Source organism: Pseudorca crassidens, chromosome 3, assembly GCF_039906515.1.
Source record: "Pseudorca crassidens isolate mPseCra1 chromosome 3, mPseCra1.hap1, whole genome shotgun sequence".
Taxonomy (NCBI): domain Eukaryota; kingdom Metazoa; phylum Chordata; class Mammalia; order Artiodactyla; family Delphinidae; genus Pseudorca; species Pseudorca crassidens.
In genome coordinates this window covers 1,262,556-1,277,615 of record NC_090298.1, presented here as the reverse complement: position 1 = coordinate 1,277,615, position 15,060 = coordinate 1,262,556, and the positions used below count along the sequence as shown (strand labels likewise).

General features: G+C 65.3%; 1 protein-coding gene across 1 annotated transcript; it reads right to left on the bottom strand.

The window, feature by feature from the left end:
• Window positions 1-679: 679 nt before the first annotated feature.
• LOC137221101 (sodium-dependent neutral amino acid transporter B(0)AT1) lies at window positions 680-14,902 on the bottom strand. Its single transcript, XM_067730317.1, has 12 exons — window positions 14,701-14,902; window positions 9,557-9,697; window positions 9,006-9,143; window positions 8,051-8,232; window positions 7,484-7,594; window positions 7,087-7,199; window positions 4,979-5,107; window positions 4,719-4,875; window positions 3,029-3,233; window positions 2,728-2,887; window positions 1,039-1,201; window positions 680-883 (listed from the first exon to the last, which is right to left on the bottom strand). Exons 1-12 carry the CDS (start codon window positions 14,900-14,902, stop codon window positions 680-682), a joined length of 1,905 nt encoding a protein of 634 aa, XP_067586418.1.
• Between the last annotated feature and the right edge of the window lie 158 nt (window positions 14,903-15,060).

Here is a 15,060-nt window from a genome sequence, read left to right as displayed (position 1 = left end):
CCACCAGTCTGCTCCCGGGCCGCTGGCCTCACCTGGCAGGCACGTGTGCTACAGGGCAACGTGCGTGTGTACACACACAGCCATAGGTGTGCATGCGTACACACAGACACACATACGCACGTGTGCACGGTGCACAGACACACGCACTGCACACACACTCACACGTGCGAGTACATTCATGTGCCGACTCACGTATGCACCTACTCACACATGCGCGTACAAGCACACGTACACATGCATGTGCACACACTCACATGTGTGTATACCCACACCGGGAGGGTCCCTGCTGTCTCCTTTTGTGCACACATGCTTACATACACTGACACACGCACACATAGCCTTGCACATGTATATACACTCAGCCCTACACACATACCTATGTAGGCACACACACTGTGTACACACTTTTATACTTGTACACTTGCAATGTACACATACACACTCACACACGTGCACTCACACAGCATCCACGCATATGCAAACACTCTTGTGCACGTACGTATATACACTCACACGTGCACACATGTGTACACAGGCACACACTCGTGTACACACGCTCCCACGCAGGCACACTCACACGATACACACACACTCGTGCACACACACACGCTCACACACGCACGCACGTGCAGCCCACCCTCTCCTCTGGCACCACCCCCAGTGCTGTGGGCGGGGCCACTCAAGACCTCACGTCCCCGTTCACCGAGACCGTGGACTGCGTGCCAACCAGCCCCTGCTGGTCCCCTGCCCTCTGGAAGCGGTTCCTGATGAGCTTGTAGATGGCAAAGCCAGGGATGGCTAGGCAGGGCACCCCGGCCACGACGACCACCACGCCGTACACCCAGTTCGGGTACTTCACTTTCTGGGATTTGGGAAATTCCTCCTGGAGAGAGAGAGCGACCTTGGGGTGAGCAGACGAGGCAGCCGGGGCCTCCCTCGGGGCGAAATGCCCTCTCCCCCGTGTGACTCCCTCCTGGCCTCCAGGCTGAAGGGCGGGGGAGCCGGCCCCCAGCCCCACCGCGGAGGCCCAGGGCTCACGTAGGCCGGGTTCCAGACGCTGTACACGAGCTCCTCGTTGACGCTGATCACGAGGAAGAACAGGAAGATGGTCAGCATGAGCAGGGGGCTCACCACCCTCCACGTGACCTGCCAGAAGATGCTGGGCTTGTGGCCGATCATGAACTCGATGTCCCTGTTGAACCTGGAAGCAGAGACCGAGGGGGCTGTCGCCGGTGCACACTGAGATGCCTTTCATCCCAAGACGGCGGAGGGCAGGCAGCCTCTCCACCCCCAGACAGACGGTCCCAGTCCTGCCACGCCGCACCCTGACCCGTCACATCCTTCTGGGCAAAGGTGCACCTCCCCGAGGAAGACCACCGTGGGTGCAGCAGAAGCCGATCTGTAGCCTCTGAGAACCCCCGCCGCCCCACCGCACCACTGCCCAGCTGGACTGTGGACTCGCGTCAGAGGTGGCCCCGGGCAGGCACTGATGCAAAGGAGGGGCCGGAACTTCTGGGGATGGAGGAGGGAAGCCGTCGAAGCCTCTGCCTCAGCCTCCTTGGCATAGCAGCAGCCCTGACCTTGGGGAACCTCACCATCTCCCCCTGTCCTGTGCCCAATGCCCTTCTGCACAGATGCGTTTGTCATCTGCAGAAATCAGAACAAAGTGGGCAGAGCGTGAACGTGAGCCGTCCAGGGCCCGGCGAACACAGACGATGCTGCTGGAGAAGCACAGGCGCCCGGGCCTCGTCCCCCGTGGGGCCCAGGAGCCCCGTGACCGGACGCTTCCGCTCGGCCCGTCCTCCCCGAGGCAAGTGATACAGGGCAGCTGCCCCGGGCCAGTGTCTGGCTTCAACAGTCTTCCGGCTGTTCACAGAGGGATGTGCTCTCTCAGACAGTTTCACACCTGCTGCAAGGTCAGCATCACACATGCGGTGACATCCGTACCTTTCCATCCGCACGTCCCTCCCTGACGTCTGCTGATGCTACACACAGCAGGTCTCCCAAGTGCGCCTCAGTCTCCCCACGGCGCCACCAGGCTGGTTCAAGTTGTGTTGCGAGTGAACCCCCTGCACGTGTGTCCTTACACACGCGCGTGCTCTTGGGGGTGCAGGGAAGGGGTCCCAAGGTGGCTCCCTCTATGGGTTTCCAGCAGATTATTTCTGGAGCTGTGGTGAGTCCAGCTCCTACTAAGAGCCCAGGGACCGTCTTCTGGGTCCCCACCGATCCCCGATGCCCTGAACGGCTGGCCAAGGGATGGCTGACCAGGCCACACTTGTCTGCCTTTCTTTGCCTGAGAAGCCCTCCCCAGACCCCAGGGAGCAGCCCTGGCTGTGCAGCCCTGGCTGTGCACCCCACAGGTGGGGTGCTGGGGAAGCCCCTCTACCCACAGCAAGCGGCCTGCCTGTGCACCCACCCTGGCTTCTCTCACCCACCCCGAGACTGTGCTATCTCCTTCCGCTGCTGCCAGCGCTTATCCTGGGGCCTGGGAGCATCCGGAGGCTGGAGGGGGTACGGTTTGCATGCATGCGGGACCCCTCTTCTCTCCCTGTCGCCCTCCCAGGGCCAGGCCCCTGCCTACACCACGCCGGGCCGGAAGGGAGATGCAGGCTTGGTCCCGTGTCTTCGCGGGCCTGCCGCCCCTTGTCCTGCCCCGAACGCATCCCTTTGTCCTGTGATGGGAATGTCCCCTGGCCATTAGAGATGGTCCTTCGCCTTCCCTCTTACCTGTCTATGCCGTACACGTAGACGACGGAGAACATCTCGAAGAAGGCAACGGTGAGCAGGGGGATGGAGCCCGCGTACCTGTCCAGCAGGGACAGCCAGTACTGGCCGGAGTTCAGCGTGAAAACTAAGGCGAGGAGGTACGTCCCCAAGCAGATGAGGCCTGCGGGGCACAGCAGGGCCATTGTCGCCGGGGCAGAGCGGGCCGCCGGGGACCCAGGCCCCACATCTGCACCACGGCTGAGACCCCCGGAGCCGGTCCTCCCAGCTCTGCCCGCACAGCCCTGGCCCCGGTCCGGCCTACCTGTAAGCAGCTCCTTGGGCCACTTTTTGGGGATGACGTTGAGGTCCTGCAGGGGCACCACCACACCCTCCATGTTCCCGAACATGGACGACAGGCCCAGACAGAACAGCATGATAAAGAAGAGCACGGACCAGAGCGGGGCCGCCGGCATCCTGGTGATGGCCTCGGTGAACACGATGAACGCCAGCCCGGTGCCCTCCACACCCTGCAGGGTGCGGCAGGCGCGTCACCCAGGGGCCAGGCTGGCCCTGTTGTCAGACGGCCCCCCACCCGCCAGCCAGCACCACGCGAATACGGCTGACGGGAGCCATTCTGGGAAACGACCAGATCTCGTCTTTTAGCCCTAAGCGTATTTTAAACCTGAGCTCGGAGGGACTGAGCGGGGAACCGGCAGCCCCTGCAGGACCCACGCAGGGCCGGGATCCCATCAGAAGCCGGGGCCCAAGGCAGCATAGCAGCGTTTACGCCAGGGCCCAGGACACAAGGACTCAGCTCCGCGCAGAAGGGTGGGAGGCTGAGGGGCGTCGTCACCAGCGGCCTGGTGCCCACAACGCGGAGGAGCGTGTCCGGGGGTCTAAGAGCCCAGACCCCGTGGAAAAGACAAAAGCACGTCTGCGCTGCCCGGGGCGTGGGGAGGGGGGCAGGAGCTCTGCTGACGGAGGACGTCCAGGGTGCGGGACTGCATGAACTTACGGCGTAAACTTACTAAAACCCTGCAAACTGCGCTGGACACGGGAGAGCTTCCAGGTGAGAACTGACACCTCGATAAGGTTGCTTTTTAAAAAGAAAGGAAATTCAGTCTCTTGGCGGGGGAGGGGGTCACTGTGACTCCGTCCCTCTCACCCGGGGCTCCCAGGGGAGAGCCAGGCAGGGAGGACCCTCTGCTCTGTGTCCACTCCTGGAGAGATTGTGCTGTTGCCGGAGAAACAGTGCCAGGCCCCCACAATGCTCCACGTGCCCCGAAATGTCGGGTGGCTCCAAATAAGAAAATTGCAAAAACAAAATTAGTAAATGTTGGCCCACGAGCATCACAGAACGAAACGTCACTAATCTTGGAGCTGGTGTTCAAAGCATTTGTGCGTCAGGCGAGGGTTTCCCAGCACCGTGACAGCCACAGGCCGTCGAGCAATTTCAAAAGTACAGTTATGGGCTTCCCTGGTGGCGCAGTGGTTGAGAGTCCGCCTGCCAACGCAGGGGACGCGGGTTCGTGCCCCGGTCCGGGAAGATCCCACATGCCGCGGAGCGGCTGGGCCCGTGAGCCATGGCCGCTGAGCCTGCGCGTCCGGAGCCTGTGCTCCGCAGCGGGAGAGGCCACAACAGTGAGAGGCCCGCGTACCGCAAAAAAAAAAAAAAAAAAAAAAAAAGTACAGTTATAATGACTCTGCCCTTTTTGCAGAAGAAATTAAAGTAAAAATGGACCCCGGGGTGTTTTTGTGTGTTTGACCTGAGGCCATGGAGAGGTCAGGCCCATGGGGGCCCTTGGGTCCCTGCCTCTGCATCTCGGGGCCTCACACTTGGGGCTCGTGGCCCAGCAGACGCTGGTGACCTAGACCCGGCGCCCAAGGGGCAGGAGGGGCAGGGTGGGCCGGCACGTGGCAGGGGGACGGGTCTGTCAGAACTGAGCTCCCGGGGGAAGCTTGGGGTCCACCCAAGGTGCCCGCTGCCCTGCGTCGCGGCCCAAGGTGCCTACCTCCGAGAGGAAGGTGTTCATGTCGCACGTCTGGAACTTGAGCTCTGCGTAGGCCGCGGGGTTGGAGGCATTGCACCACCGCTGCATCTCGGCGAAGTTCTCCTGTGTCACGTTGCCTTCGGGCAGGTCGAACCCATTGATGAGTGTCAAGATGTTCCTGGAAAGAGAGTGAGGCTGACTCCAGCCCCGGGCGGGCTCCCTGGAGGCGGAGGCGAGGGGCGGGGACGCAGCGGCCACCCGGGCGCCAGCCGGCCACTCACGCGCTGAAGCAGTCATCGAAGCGCTCGGTGGCCCGGAAGCCGATGATGGAGTAGACCACGGTGGCCGCGTACACGGACGTGAAGCCGTTGATCACAGACACGATGACCGAATCCATCTCGCAGTTGTTGCTGCGGACGAAAGCGGCTTCGGTGACCACAGGCCCGGGGACGCCGTGTCCACCCGGCCAGCCCGCGCCGGCACGAGTGGGACGGCCAGAGCCATCGGGCCAGCCTGGGACGGAGCCGCCCCCGGGCATGGATGGGGGAGGGGGCTCTCGGACAACCCGCCCGATGCCAGGTGACGGTCCCCAAGCCCTGCTGCGACCTGGTGGCCCCTCGGTGCCCCCACAGGCCCTGGGGACCCCAGAGCTGGAGCCGGAGATGCCTGTGTTCAAGTCTCTGCTGGGCCAGCGTCTGCTCTGGGCCCGGGAGGTGACTCGTCAGCCCCACGCGGGCAGGACGGCCTGGACCTTACAGCCCGCCAGCCACAGAGGCTTCAAAGAGGCGGCGTGGGCCAGGTGTCCCCCACCCCCTGGCCGGGACCCCTTCTGCCGGCCGCAGGCCCTCACGGCTGAGGACGCCCCCCTCCACCTGGACACCCGAAGCCTCCCTCAGCTCAGCACATGACCACTGACCTCCCCCCTCCCCGCTGCTGACAACACCATCCTTCCAGGCGCTTCCATCAGGAGCCCCAGGGAAATGCAAGTCAAACCACAGTGAGACGCCACGGCACACCCACCGAGGCGGCCGGAACCAAAACATTTGAGAGTGACGGGTGGGCGTGAGGGTGTGGAGAGACCAGGGCCGCGCACACGGCCCTGGGGGGGCTGTGAGGCAGGGGGGCCGCGGTGGAGAACGGCGCCCCAGATGCTTAGACCTCGAGCCGCCCTGCAGCCCTCCAGCCCTGCCCCTTGGGGTACACCTGTGGGGAGCCAGAACAGGCGCACACGGAGCTTGGACGCAAACGTTCACAGCAGCCGGAAAGTGGACACAACCAGGTGCCAGCGGCCGAGGGATGATACACGGAGCCCAGCGTGGCCCGTCCACAGGCCTCAGGGCGACTCAGCCACGAAAGGAAGGAGCGTGAGGAACCCCGAGGGCCTCAAGTTCAGTGGGAGGAGCCAGACACAGAGGGCGGAGCCTGGTGGAGGCCGCATCTGTGAGATGTCGGGAGGGGCTGACCCCCGGGGAGAAAGCGGCTGAGCGTTCCGGGGCCGGGGAGGGTGCGGGCTTTCTCTCGGGGGTTGGAAATATTCTGGGATTAGCGGCAATCGTTGCATGACTGTGAACACACGAAAAGCCACGGGACTGTGCGCTTTAAAGGGGGCGGGTGTGTGCGGCTGGAAGCAGCTGAATCTTCACCCTCAACTACCCCCACGCCCCGCCGCCAATCCGCTGGGCCTCACGGCGCCCCCGGCCTGGGCGACCACACTCGGCGCCCCCGGCCTGGGCGACCACACTCGGCGCCCCCGGCCTGGGCGACCACACTCGGCGCCCACCCGCCGTCGGAGCCTTTGATCACGTGCTCTGGAGCCCCAGCCCGCTCTGACACCAAGCCGGCCCAGCCCCCGGCTCCAGACCGCTCGCCCTGCTCGGTTCTTCCTTTTCTCCGAGTCTCTCATTGCCTGCGACCTGACAGAAGCTCACCGTGCTGGTGCGCCTCTGCCGGACGCATGGACGCGGGACCCAGGAGCATGGGTCCTGGCGTGTGGGAGGTGGGGGCGGGCACTCCGTAAGTGCTTATGAGATGAGTGGACACCGCTGCGCTCCCCTGGAGGCCCTGGGGTGGGTGGTGTGGGTGTGGGTGTCTGTCTGGGGTGGACGGCGCGGGTACCGAGGGGTGGGGGACGGAGGGGGTAGCAGCAGCGCTCGCTGCCGCAAGGGCTAAGGCACAAAGGGGAGGCGAAAGGGTAAGCAGGTCCCGCCCGCCTGCTCACGGCCCAGCCGACCGCAATCCAAGAGGCTCGGACCGGCGCCTCTGGAGAGCGCGCGTCCCTTCCCTTCACGCTCACGGCAGGTCCGATGCGGAGACTGAGGCTCTGAGCACTGGAACACCTGGTGGAGTGACAACCCTGCCGCCCACGGGACCCTCTGTCCCTCGTACTCACTGGACAGAGTTGTAGCTGGAGAAGGAGATGAGGCCCCCAAAGGCCAGCGAGAAGGAGTAGAAGACCTGGGCCCCCGCGTCGAGCCAGGTGACTGGGTTGGCCAACTCCGTGACCTGCGGCCAAACAGACACCTTCGGCTGTGCGCCGCTGACGCGGGGGCGTGGGAGACACAGGAGGGGCGCCCGGGGGGGACGGGAGCCTGGAGGCAAGGTGACGGCCGAGGCCACCGGCAGGCGGTCAGAGGGAAAACGACCCCGAGGAGACAGCTGATGACCCTCCACCCAGAGCCGCAGCTGAGCCGGCCCATGACACGCACAGGCCCGGCCCACATGCAGGGACCCTGGGACCAGGCAGGCGCTGCAGTGCCCAGGCCAGCGGGTGGCCGGCGGGGACTCACGTTGGGCGTGAAGAGGAAGATAATGCCACTGGAAGCTCCCTTCAGCGTCAGGCCCCGGATCAGGAAGATGGTCAGGACGACGTAGGGCAGCGTGGACGTGACGTACACGGCCTGGGGAGGTGGCAGGTGTGGGACGAAGGAGGCCGGAGCGGGGGTGGGGGCCCCGGCCTCGAAGAGGAGGGCTGGCCACGTGGGACCTGCGCTGCTCTCCTCCGTGCGCCCCGGGCCCCAGCCTCCCTCTCTGGTTTCTATGCTCTGCTGTGAACATGGTTACTGTTTAGCTCTGCCCCTCAGACGGACGTCACTGTCACTCCCCCACTCGGCTTCTTAAACATGTGCTCGAGAGCCACCTGGTCCAGCACCGAGTCTGTGGCGCGGGCCTGGGTGACCGGCACAGCCCTCCCGGACAGAGGGCACGCGGGGGCTGGGCCCCGGAGCTGGCTGAAGGGGCGGCAGCTTGGGCGTGGCCCCCCGACGCCCCCAGGGGTGCCCGCAGCTTGGGCGTGGCCCCCCGACGCCCCCAGGGGTGCCCGCAGCTTGGGCGTGGCCCCCCCGCTGTCCCCGCACCTTCCCGGTGGTCTCGATGCCGCGGATGGTGCACACGTAGAGCACGCTCCAGGCGCACGTCAGGCACAGCAGGATCCACCACTGCACGGAGCCCGAGTCGTCGATGGAGGTGGACACGTTGAGGGTCTCTCGGTACCAGTAGTAATCCACGGAGGAGCTGCGGGCACACTCCTCCACGTAGCCTGGCACGGCCACCCGCGTCAGTGTGGGTCACAGAGCGCACGGACCCCCAGGAAGGAAACTCGGGCCCAGGTCCCAGGGCACTGATGCCAGGGGTGCAGTGCGCCTGTGCCCAGGCATACACGTGTGTGCACACCCACACAGACACACGCAACAGACAATATGCGCGCGACGCACTAGCAGGTGTGTGCACGCGGGCACGCTTGCATGCGGTCGTGTGCACGTGCACTGCTTGTGTGCATGGTTAGCATGTGCACACGCCAAACGGACTTGTATGCAAACCCAGGTACAGGCACACACGTGCACACACCCTTGCACACGTGTGGCGTGCACACAGGGCCTCGACGGCCTGCCTTCTCCCCCCACCCCCACCCCGCGGCACTCAGCCATTCGGGGATCACCAGTCTTTGGGGGTCCCAGGCCGGAGCCCACACCGGGCAGCTCTGTTCAACCTCACACACTCTCGCCACTCTGAGCCCCAGGGTCCCAGGGTCCTGATTGCCCCCCAGGCTCACGGAACCACAGAGAGACCCTGTCAAGGGGGGCATGGTCTAATCCTGGCAGACCTCCCCTCACCCTCACCCCGCCCCCATCCCCAGAGACGGGAAGTTGCCCTGAACGGTCCCAGTGCAGCCAGGGAGCCCACGGGGGCAGGGCCCGCCCCTCTCTGTGCTCCGGTTTTTGCCAAACTTGGGCTACAACCACGCGAACTTCGGAGAATCAGAGGACGGCTGCTCGCGGGCCGGCGCCCCCCCCCAGGCCCTCCAGGGCTCACCTGTCTGGTTGGCGTTGAGCGGGCACTGGCTCCACGGCAGGGGGTCCTGGAAGGAGTTGAAGAAGTACCACATGACCCAGGCGATGATGGTGTTGTAGTAGAGACCCACCATGAAGGACACGAACATGGATGCGATGCCTGAGGGGGGTGGGGAGGTCACCTCTGGGGGAGCCTCCTGGCCCACTGCGTGTGCGTGGACGGAGGCCCCAGACAGCAGGGGGAAGCCCCCGGTGGTCAGCGTCCCTCCAGGTCCCTGCTCTGGGCAGGCCGTGGGGCGCTCCGCTCTCCCCACATGTCTGCCCCTCCCAGGTCCTGCACGCCTGGGGACTCGGGACGTCCTCTGCTGCCCGGTTAGCCCCTGGTGGCCTGGACCCTGCAGCCACACCCCAGGAGATTCTAAGGAAGGGTTTGCAAAGGCCTCAGGGTGGGGGCCGTGGAGTCCCGGGACCTTCCTCTCCCTGAAACGTGAAGGGAAGGAAGGAGGACGGGGTGGGGCTGGCTGCCAACACGGGACCCCAGGCAGGCGCCCAAGTCTGAGTGCAGACACGCACCTACGCCCTTGAGGGCCGGGTGAATGGAGCTCCAGACGCCCACGCTCCCCTTCCGCAGCCGCTGCCCGATGGCGAACTCCAGGTGCAGCAGGGGGATCCCCTCCAGGACCAGCAGGATGAGGAAAGGGATCATAAACGCCCCTGGAGAGGGAGGGGCGGCGTGCAGTCAGGGGGCGGCTCGCTGGACTGCACAGGCCACCTTCACAGGCGTTTGTCACAAACACAAAGGATATCGCCGTCGACAATGCCCGTGGTGACGGCCAGCGGTGTTGCTGTGGGTGGGGCTCACGCCACCTCCTAACGGGGGCCGGCTCACCCTTGTCTGCCATCCCTGCAGGACGCTGTCTGCGCCACAGCCCCCGGAGGACGAGGGATGGTGTCCACGTGTAGGTGGAGCCCAGGGAGGGGCACGTGCCAGGGTGAGCCCCTCAGCGGGTGTGGACACACGTGGCACCCTCACGCAAAGGTAGTGAAGGGCAGAGGGGAGAGGCCAGGGGTTCAGAGGCTGACCCGGACATCTGGCAGGAGGGCATCTGAATCTGAGGCTCAGGGACCCTGCCCTGGGGACGTGCGGGAGCAGACGCAGCACCTGCCGGCCCTGCTCCCTGACGGGCAGCAGGGTCCAGCCTGGCACCGACCAGGAGCCCCGTGAACATCTGCCGAGTGTAAATGAAGGACGGGGACGTGGTGACACCTGCTTTCATGGTGCGTGTGCGCCCACTGGGCTCTGCTACCCGGCCCACAGCGACGCCCCTTCCCACTGCTCTGTCCTCAGCACCACCACCCCCAGCCCCCAAGCCACGGTTGTACCAGCCGCCCTGGCCTGATCCAGGTCGGCCCCCCAGCTGCTCCCAACACCCTGAACTGGGCTCTGGGGAAAACAGGGGGGGCATTCTAGGTGCACACGGCCTGGCACTGCACCGGGCGCAACGCAGCCGAGATTAGCACGATCGTGGTCACCAAAGGTCGTTACATTAATCGGGACGAAGCTCAAAGCCGAAACTGGGTGATAAGAATTGGAAACACACGACTGCTTCAGGACTCACGAGCGGATCCAGGTCCAGCCCGATGGGGTCGCGCGGTTGGGTTCCCAGGACACCGGGGCTGCCAGCACTGCCCTGGGATGCTCGCTCTGTGGCACTACCTCTCCGCCCCAAGTGGCCGGTGTCCAGCTGTGAACCGACCAAGTGAGGGGGTGCCCTGCATCTGCCCCTCACCCTGGGTGTGACACCCCGTCTGGAGTGTCTGTGCAGCCCCCGTCTCCCTGCCATCCCTGCGCCCACCTCTCCCCCTAGTCCTCCCTGCCCCCGCCTCCTTTCTCCGGCACGCTCATTCTCTGTTCTCCCCCAGATATCTCAAACTCTTCACTTCTGCCCCGCTGTCTCCCAGACCCCAGCCAGGCCACCACCTCCCCACACTGGCCTCCCGGTCAGCGTGCGTGTCACACCCTGAGCTAGAGGTCCTCACTGGCCTGGCGCTGTGTGTGCCAGTGAGTGCACGCATGTGTGCATTCACACGTGTGTGTGTGTGTGCGCCCACGGGTATGTGAATGAGTGTGTATGTGTGAGCATGTGGGCGTGTCCGTATGTATGTGGACACTCGGTGTGAGCGTGCACGGCAGTGTGTCCTTGTGCAGGTGTGTTTGAGAGTGTGTGTCTGTGTGCACATGCGTGCTGAGCACGCATGTGTGCGTGTGTGTGTCGAGAGGGACTTGGAGGGGCGGGGGGCCCACAGCCTCTGCCAGCCCAGCTTTCCCTTTAGCTCCTGGGTTAGTCCCTCGGCCTTTTCTCTTTTTCCCTCCTCCGTCTGCCTCCACAGAGCCCTCACATTGGGCGGACAGGCCCCAGAGCCCAGTGGCACCTCCGCCCTCCCCGTGGCCCTTCCTCGGTCTCCACGCCAGGACGCTGAGGGGCCATGGGCCGCAAGACTCTCTCCCAACCTGGGGCTGCAGGGACAGGCTTCTTCCGGTTCCAGGGCTGCCAGGGGGCCTAGGGCCAGGAAGCAAGGGGTGTGGGCTGTGACCACGAGGAAAGACCCCAGGAAAAGAAGGCCCAGCAGACGGATCCCCTGAGGGAGGGGAGGGGAGCTGCCCTGGGTCTGGGGACATGGCCGAAGACGTAGGCTCAGGGCAGGGACTCCTGCGATCCCTCTGTCAGTGAAGGTAAAGTTGAAATAAGATTTGTCTATCTGACGTTTTCTTGGGAGCTTGATTTGAAAATCTTTGGGGCAGAACTACCAAGAAGAAAACAACCCCAGGATTCCAAATCCCGTCCCCTCCCCTCATGAGGCCACTTTTACTCACCCCCACCCCCAGTCTCCCTGCCCCTTCACCTCCATCAGGAAACTCCTATTCATCCTTGAAAACCTCGCTTGGATACACTTCTTCCAGGAAGCCCCCCCTGCTGCCTGTGGTCCTGGCACCTCTCCCTCCCACAAGTTCCTCGGGGACTAGAGCTTCAAGAGGATGGGAGGGTGGGACCAGCACGTGTCCACTGCACCCCAGAGGTGGGCTGGGCCAGGGAGCCCTCCTGTGTGCCCATGCTGTGCAGTCCGCCTGCCCAGTTCCCCCAGCCCTAGCAGCACCAGCAGGAGGCAGGCACTCTGCACCTTGTTCTTTCCAGGGATGTGCGGTTCTTGGCTTCTTTTCTCTCAAGAAACTCAGGCTCCAGGGAATATGCATCTTCCCTTTTTAAACGGGCTTCCCTTCTGTGGGGGCAGGTGTGGAGGAGGCGGAGGGACAGAGGAAGGAGGGCTGTGGGTCTCAGTGAGGGAGGAAAGCCACGTAAGTGCCCGGTGCCCGGCATGGTTCCAAAGGTCCCCAGAGACGGAGACGGCCCCCACGGAGGGACACACATGCAGAGAGAGATGCGGGGGCAGGAGACGTAAACACCACCCCACCCCACCGCCGCCCCGGGATAACGACATGGAGTTTCTCTCCGAAAATCAGGAAGCCAGACGCCAGACGAGGGAGGAGGGAGCTGCCGGACGAGGGAGGAGGGAGCTGCCGGACGAGGGAGGAGGGAGCTGCCGGAAGAGGGAGGAGGGAGCTGCCGGACGAGGGAGGAGGGAGCTGCCGGAAGAGGGCCTGGCAGTGGCCCACGTGGCGCAGGTTCGGGTGCGGGGTACCTCTCAGCTTTGGAGTCTCCCAGGGGCGCCTCACTTTTGTTTAATCATGAAGGATAATCGCAGACCCTCAGTCGGCTTCCAGGAGGAAAGCGAAGTGGAAACTGAGGCTGCTGCCCTTCCCGTGTCGAGGATTTGCCCGGGGACTTGGGGTGGTCCCGTGCCTGGGCTTGTGTTGGGGGTGGGCAGCAGGTGCCTCAGCTGAGGGCCAGCCTCCCCCGGGCACTGCCCTTCCCCAGACACCCAGGGAGGGGCCGTGGGTCCCCCCGCCATTTCCCCAAATGACACCACCGCCCGCCCTCACCCAGGGCCTGCCCTGCATCCCTGCCAGTCCCGTGATCTGGACTTAGTGCCCGGGAGACCCTGCTCGGCTGCCGCGGAGCCGGCCTGCGGGAGGGGCCCAAGCCGCGCGGGCGGGTCCTGCCCTCCCCGGGCCTGGTCCACCCTGCTGGTCTGTGCGGTCCCAGTCAACATCTGGCAGAGCGGACCCCTGAAAGGCGTCCAGGTCCCCCAGGCCAGGGAACGCCAGAGCCCCGAGGCACCGCCCTGCGGGCACAGCAGCTGCCCTGAGGGCCTGGGGGCGGAGAGGAGGCCTGGGTTTGTCCAGGGCCTAGAGGTCACGACCCCAGAAGTGGGACCACCCGGGACCCCGCACTCCCGCGGGCCCTGCTCTGCCCTCCTCGCCTGGGCCCTGTCCCCTGCAGGAGCACCCAGCCCGTGTGTGCCCCGGGTCTGCTGGACGGGCAGAGGTGGCCATCGCAGAGGGTGTGGAGACTGGCGATCCAGGCACCCCGGGGGGGCCCACCTCCTGGAAACCCAGATGGCGCGGGGGAGGGCGGGGTGCGGCGTGGGGACCAGGGAGCTGAGTGCAAGCGTGGCGCCCGATGCTGGACTCCTGGTCGGAGCAGAAGACAGGCAGTAGGTGCACTGCCCGCTTGCCGGCTGGACATATAACCATGCGTGCGGAGCCCACGGAACGCTCACCGGGGACTTGGGAAGGAGGGGCACAAAGGACGAAGGAGGAGATTCCTGAAGTGAGGCCACCCTGAGGCGTCGAGGGAGGAGCGGTGCGGACGGGTGGGGGAGGGGGGTGGGGAGAGATGCCAGCTTCCCGCACCCCCCAAGCCCAGAAAAGCGGTAGGTTCTTTCCAAGCCCCAGGGAGCTGAAACAGCCGGGGCTCCCACACCCGCCCGCCCAGGGGGCTGGACTCGAGGCTGGGACCCTCCGCCAGGACGGCCCTTCAGGGGCCGTGACCAGCAACTTCCAGAGGGGGGCACCAGCCTCACTGAAGCCGCTGAGAGCCCGGCAAGAACAGGCCGGACTCAGGCTGGGGGTCCTGACCTCGCAGGCTCCCTGGGGCCCCAGGCACAGAGGGAAGCGCAGCCTGGACCAGAGGCTCAGAGGACACACCCTCGCAGACACTCGGGAGCTCGAGCCCTTGGGGGCGGCACTGCGGGGACCCCGGGAGGCCACCTCCACGTCTGCTCTTCTGGGGGACACTCGTGTCACAAAGCCTGGGAGAGCCCGCAGCTTCCTCAGTTAGAACTGACTCAGGCCACTGGAGGGCGCTCAAGAGCCCACAGAAGCAGGAGCATCCCCAGAGCATCCGACCCGCCAGCTCTCGGCCGTCCCGTGAGCGCTGCACCTGCCCCAGACCTCCTCCCCGTCCCGTTCCCCTACCCCAGGCCGGCACGGAAGGTGACACACGGGGCGGGCTCAGCCCGGTGCCCACATGGCAGACTCACCAAGGGCCGGCGTCACTGCCCGTCGAGCCAGCACCTTCCACGCTCAGAGGAGGGGCTTCCCCTGAGGAGCGGCCGGCTCCTCCCTGACCCCCGCCCCCGGGTCAGACCAGGTCTGGGAACGGGGCAGGGCTCCAGGCTGCTGGAGCACGGGGGCCCACCTGACGCGCAGGCCCTGGATGCGCCGGCCCAGCGCGCCCGGAGCCGAGGGGCTTGCCGGCCCCCAGGCCGCAGTGGGGCCTGGGCGGAGGCGTGTGCGTCGCCCGCCCCCCGCCTACCTCCGCCGTGGCTCTGGCACAGGTAGGGGAAGCGCCACACGTTGCCCAGGCCCACGCAGAAGCCCACGCAGGTGAGCATGTACTGAGCCTTGTTGTCCCACTTCGGCCGGGAGCTGCTCTCCTGCTTCTCCAGGGTCTCCAGCTCGGCCAGCGTGGGGATCCGGGCCTCCAGGCCGGGGTTGGGCAGCAGCAGCCTGACCATGGCGGGCGCAGGTGGGTCCCTCAGGCGCGGCCGGAGCAGAGGGTAAGTGGCCACGGGCCGGAGCCCCAGCACTTTATAGGGAACCTTTGGCACCTCACTCCGAGCACCTGGGCTGAAAGGAAGCGTCAGCAGATCTGGAGGGCGAGTCCACCAGACTG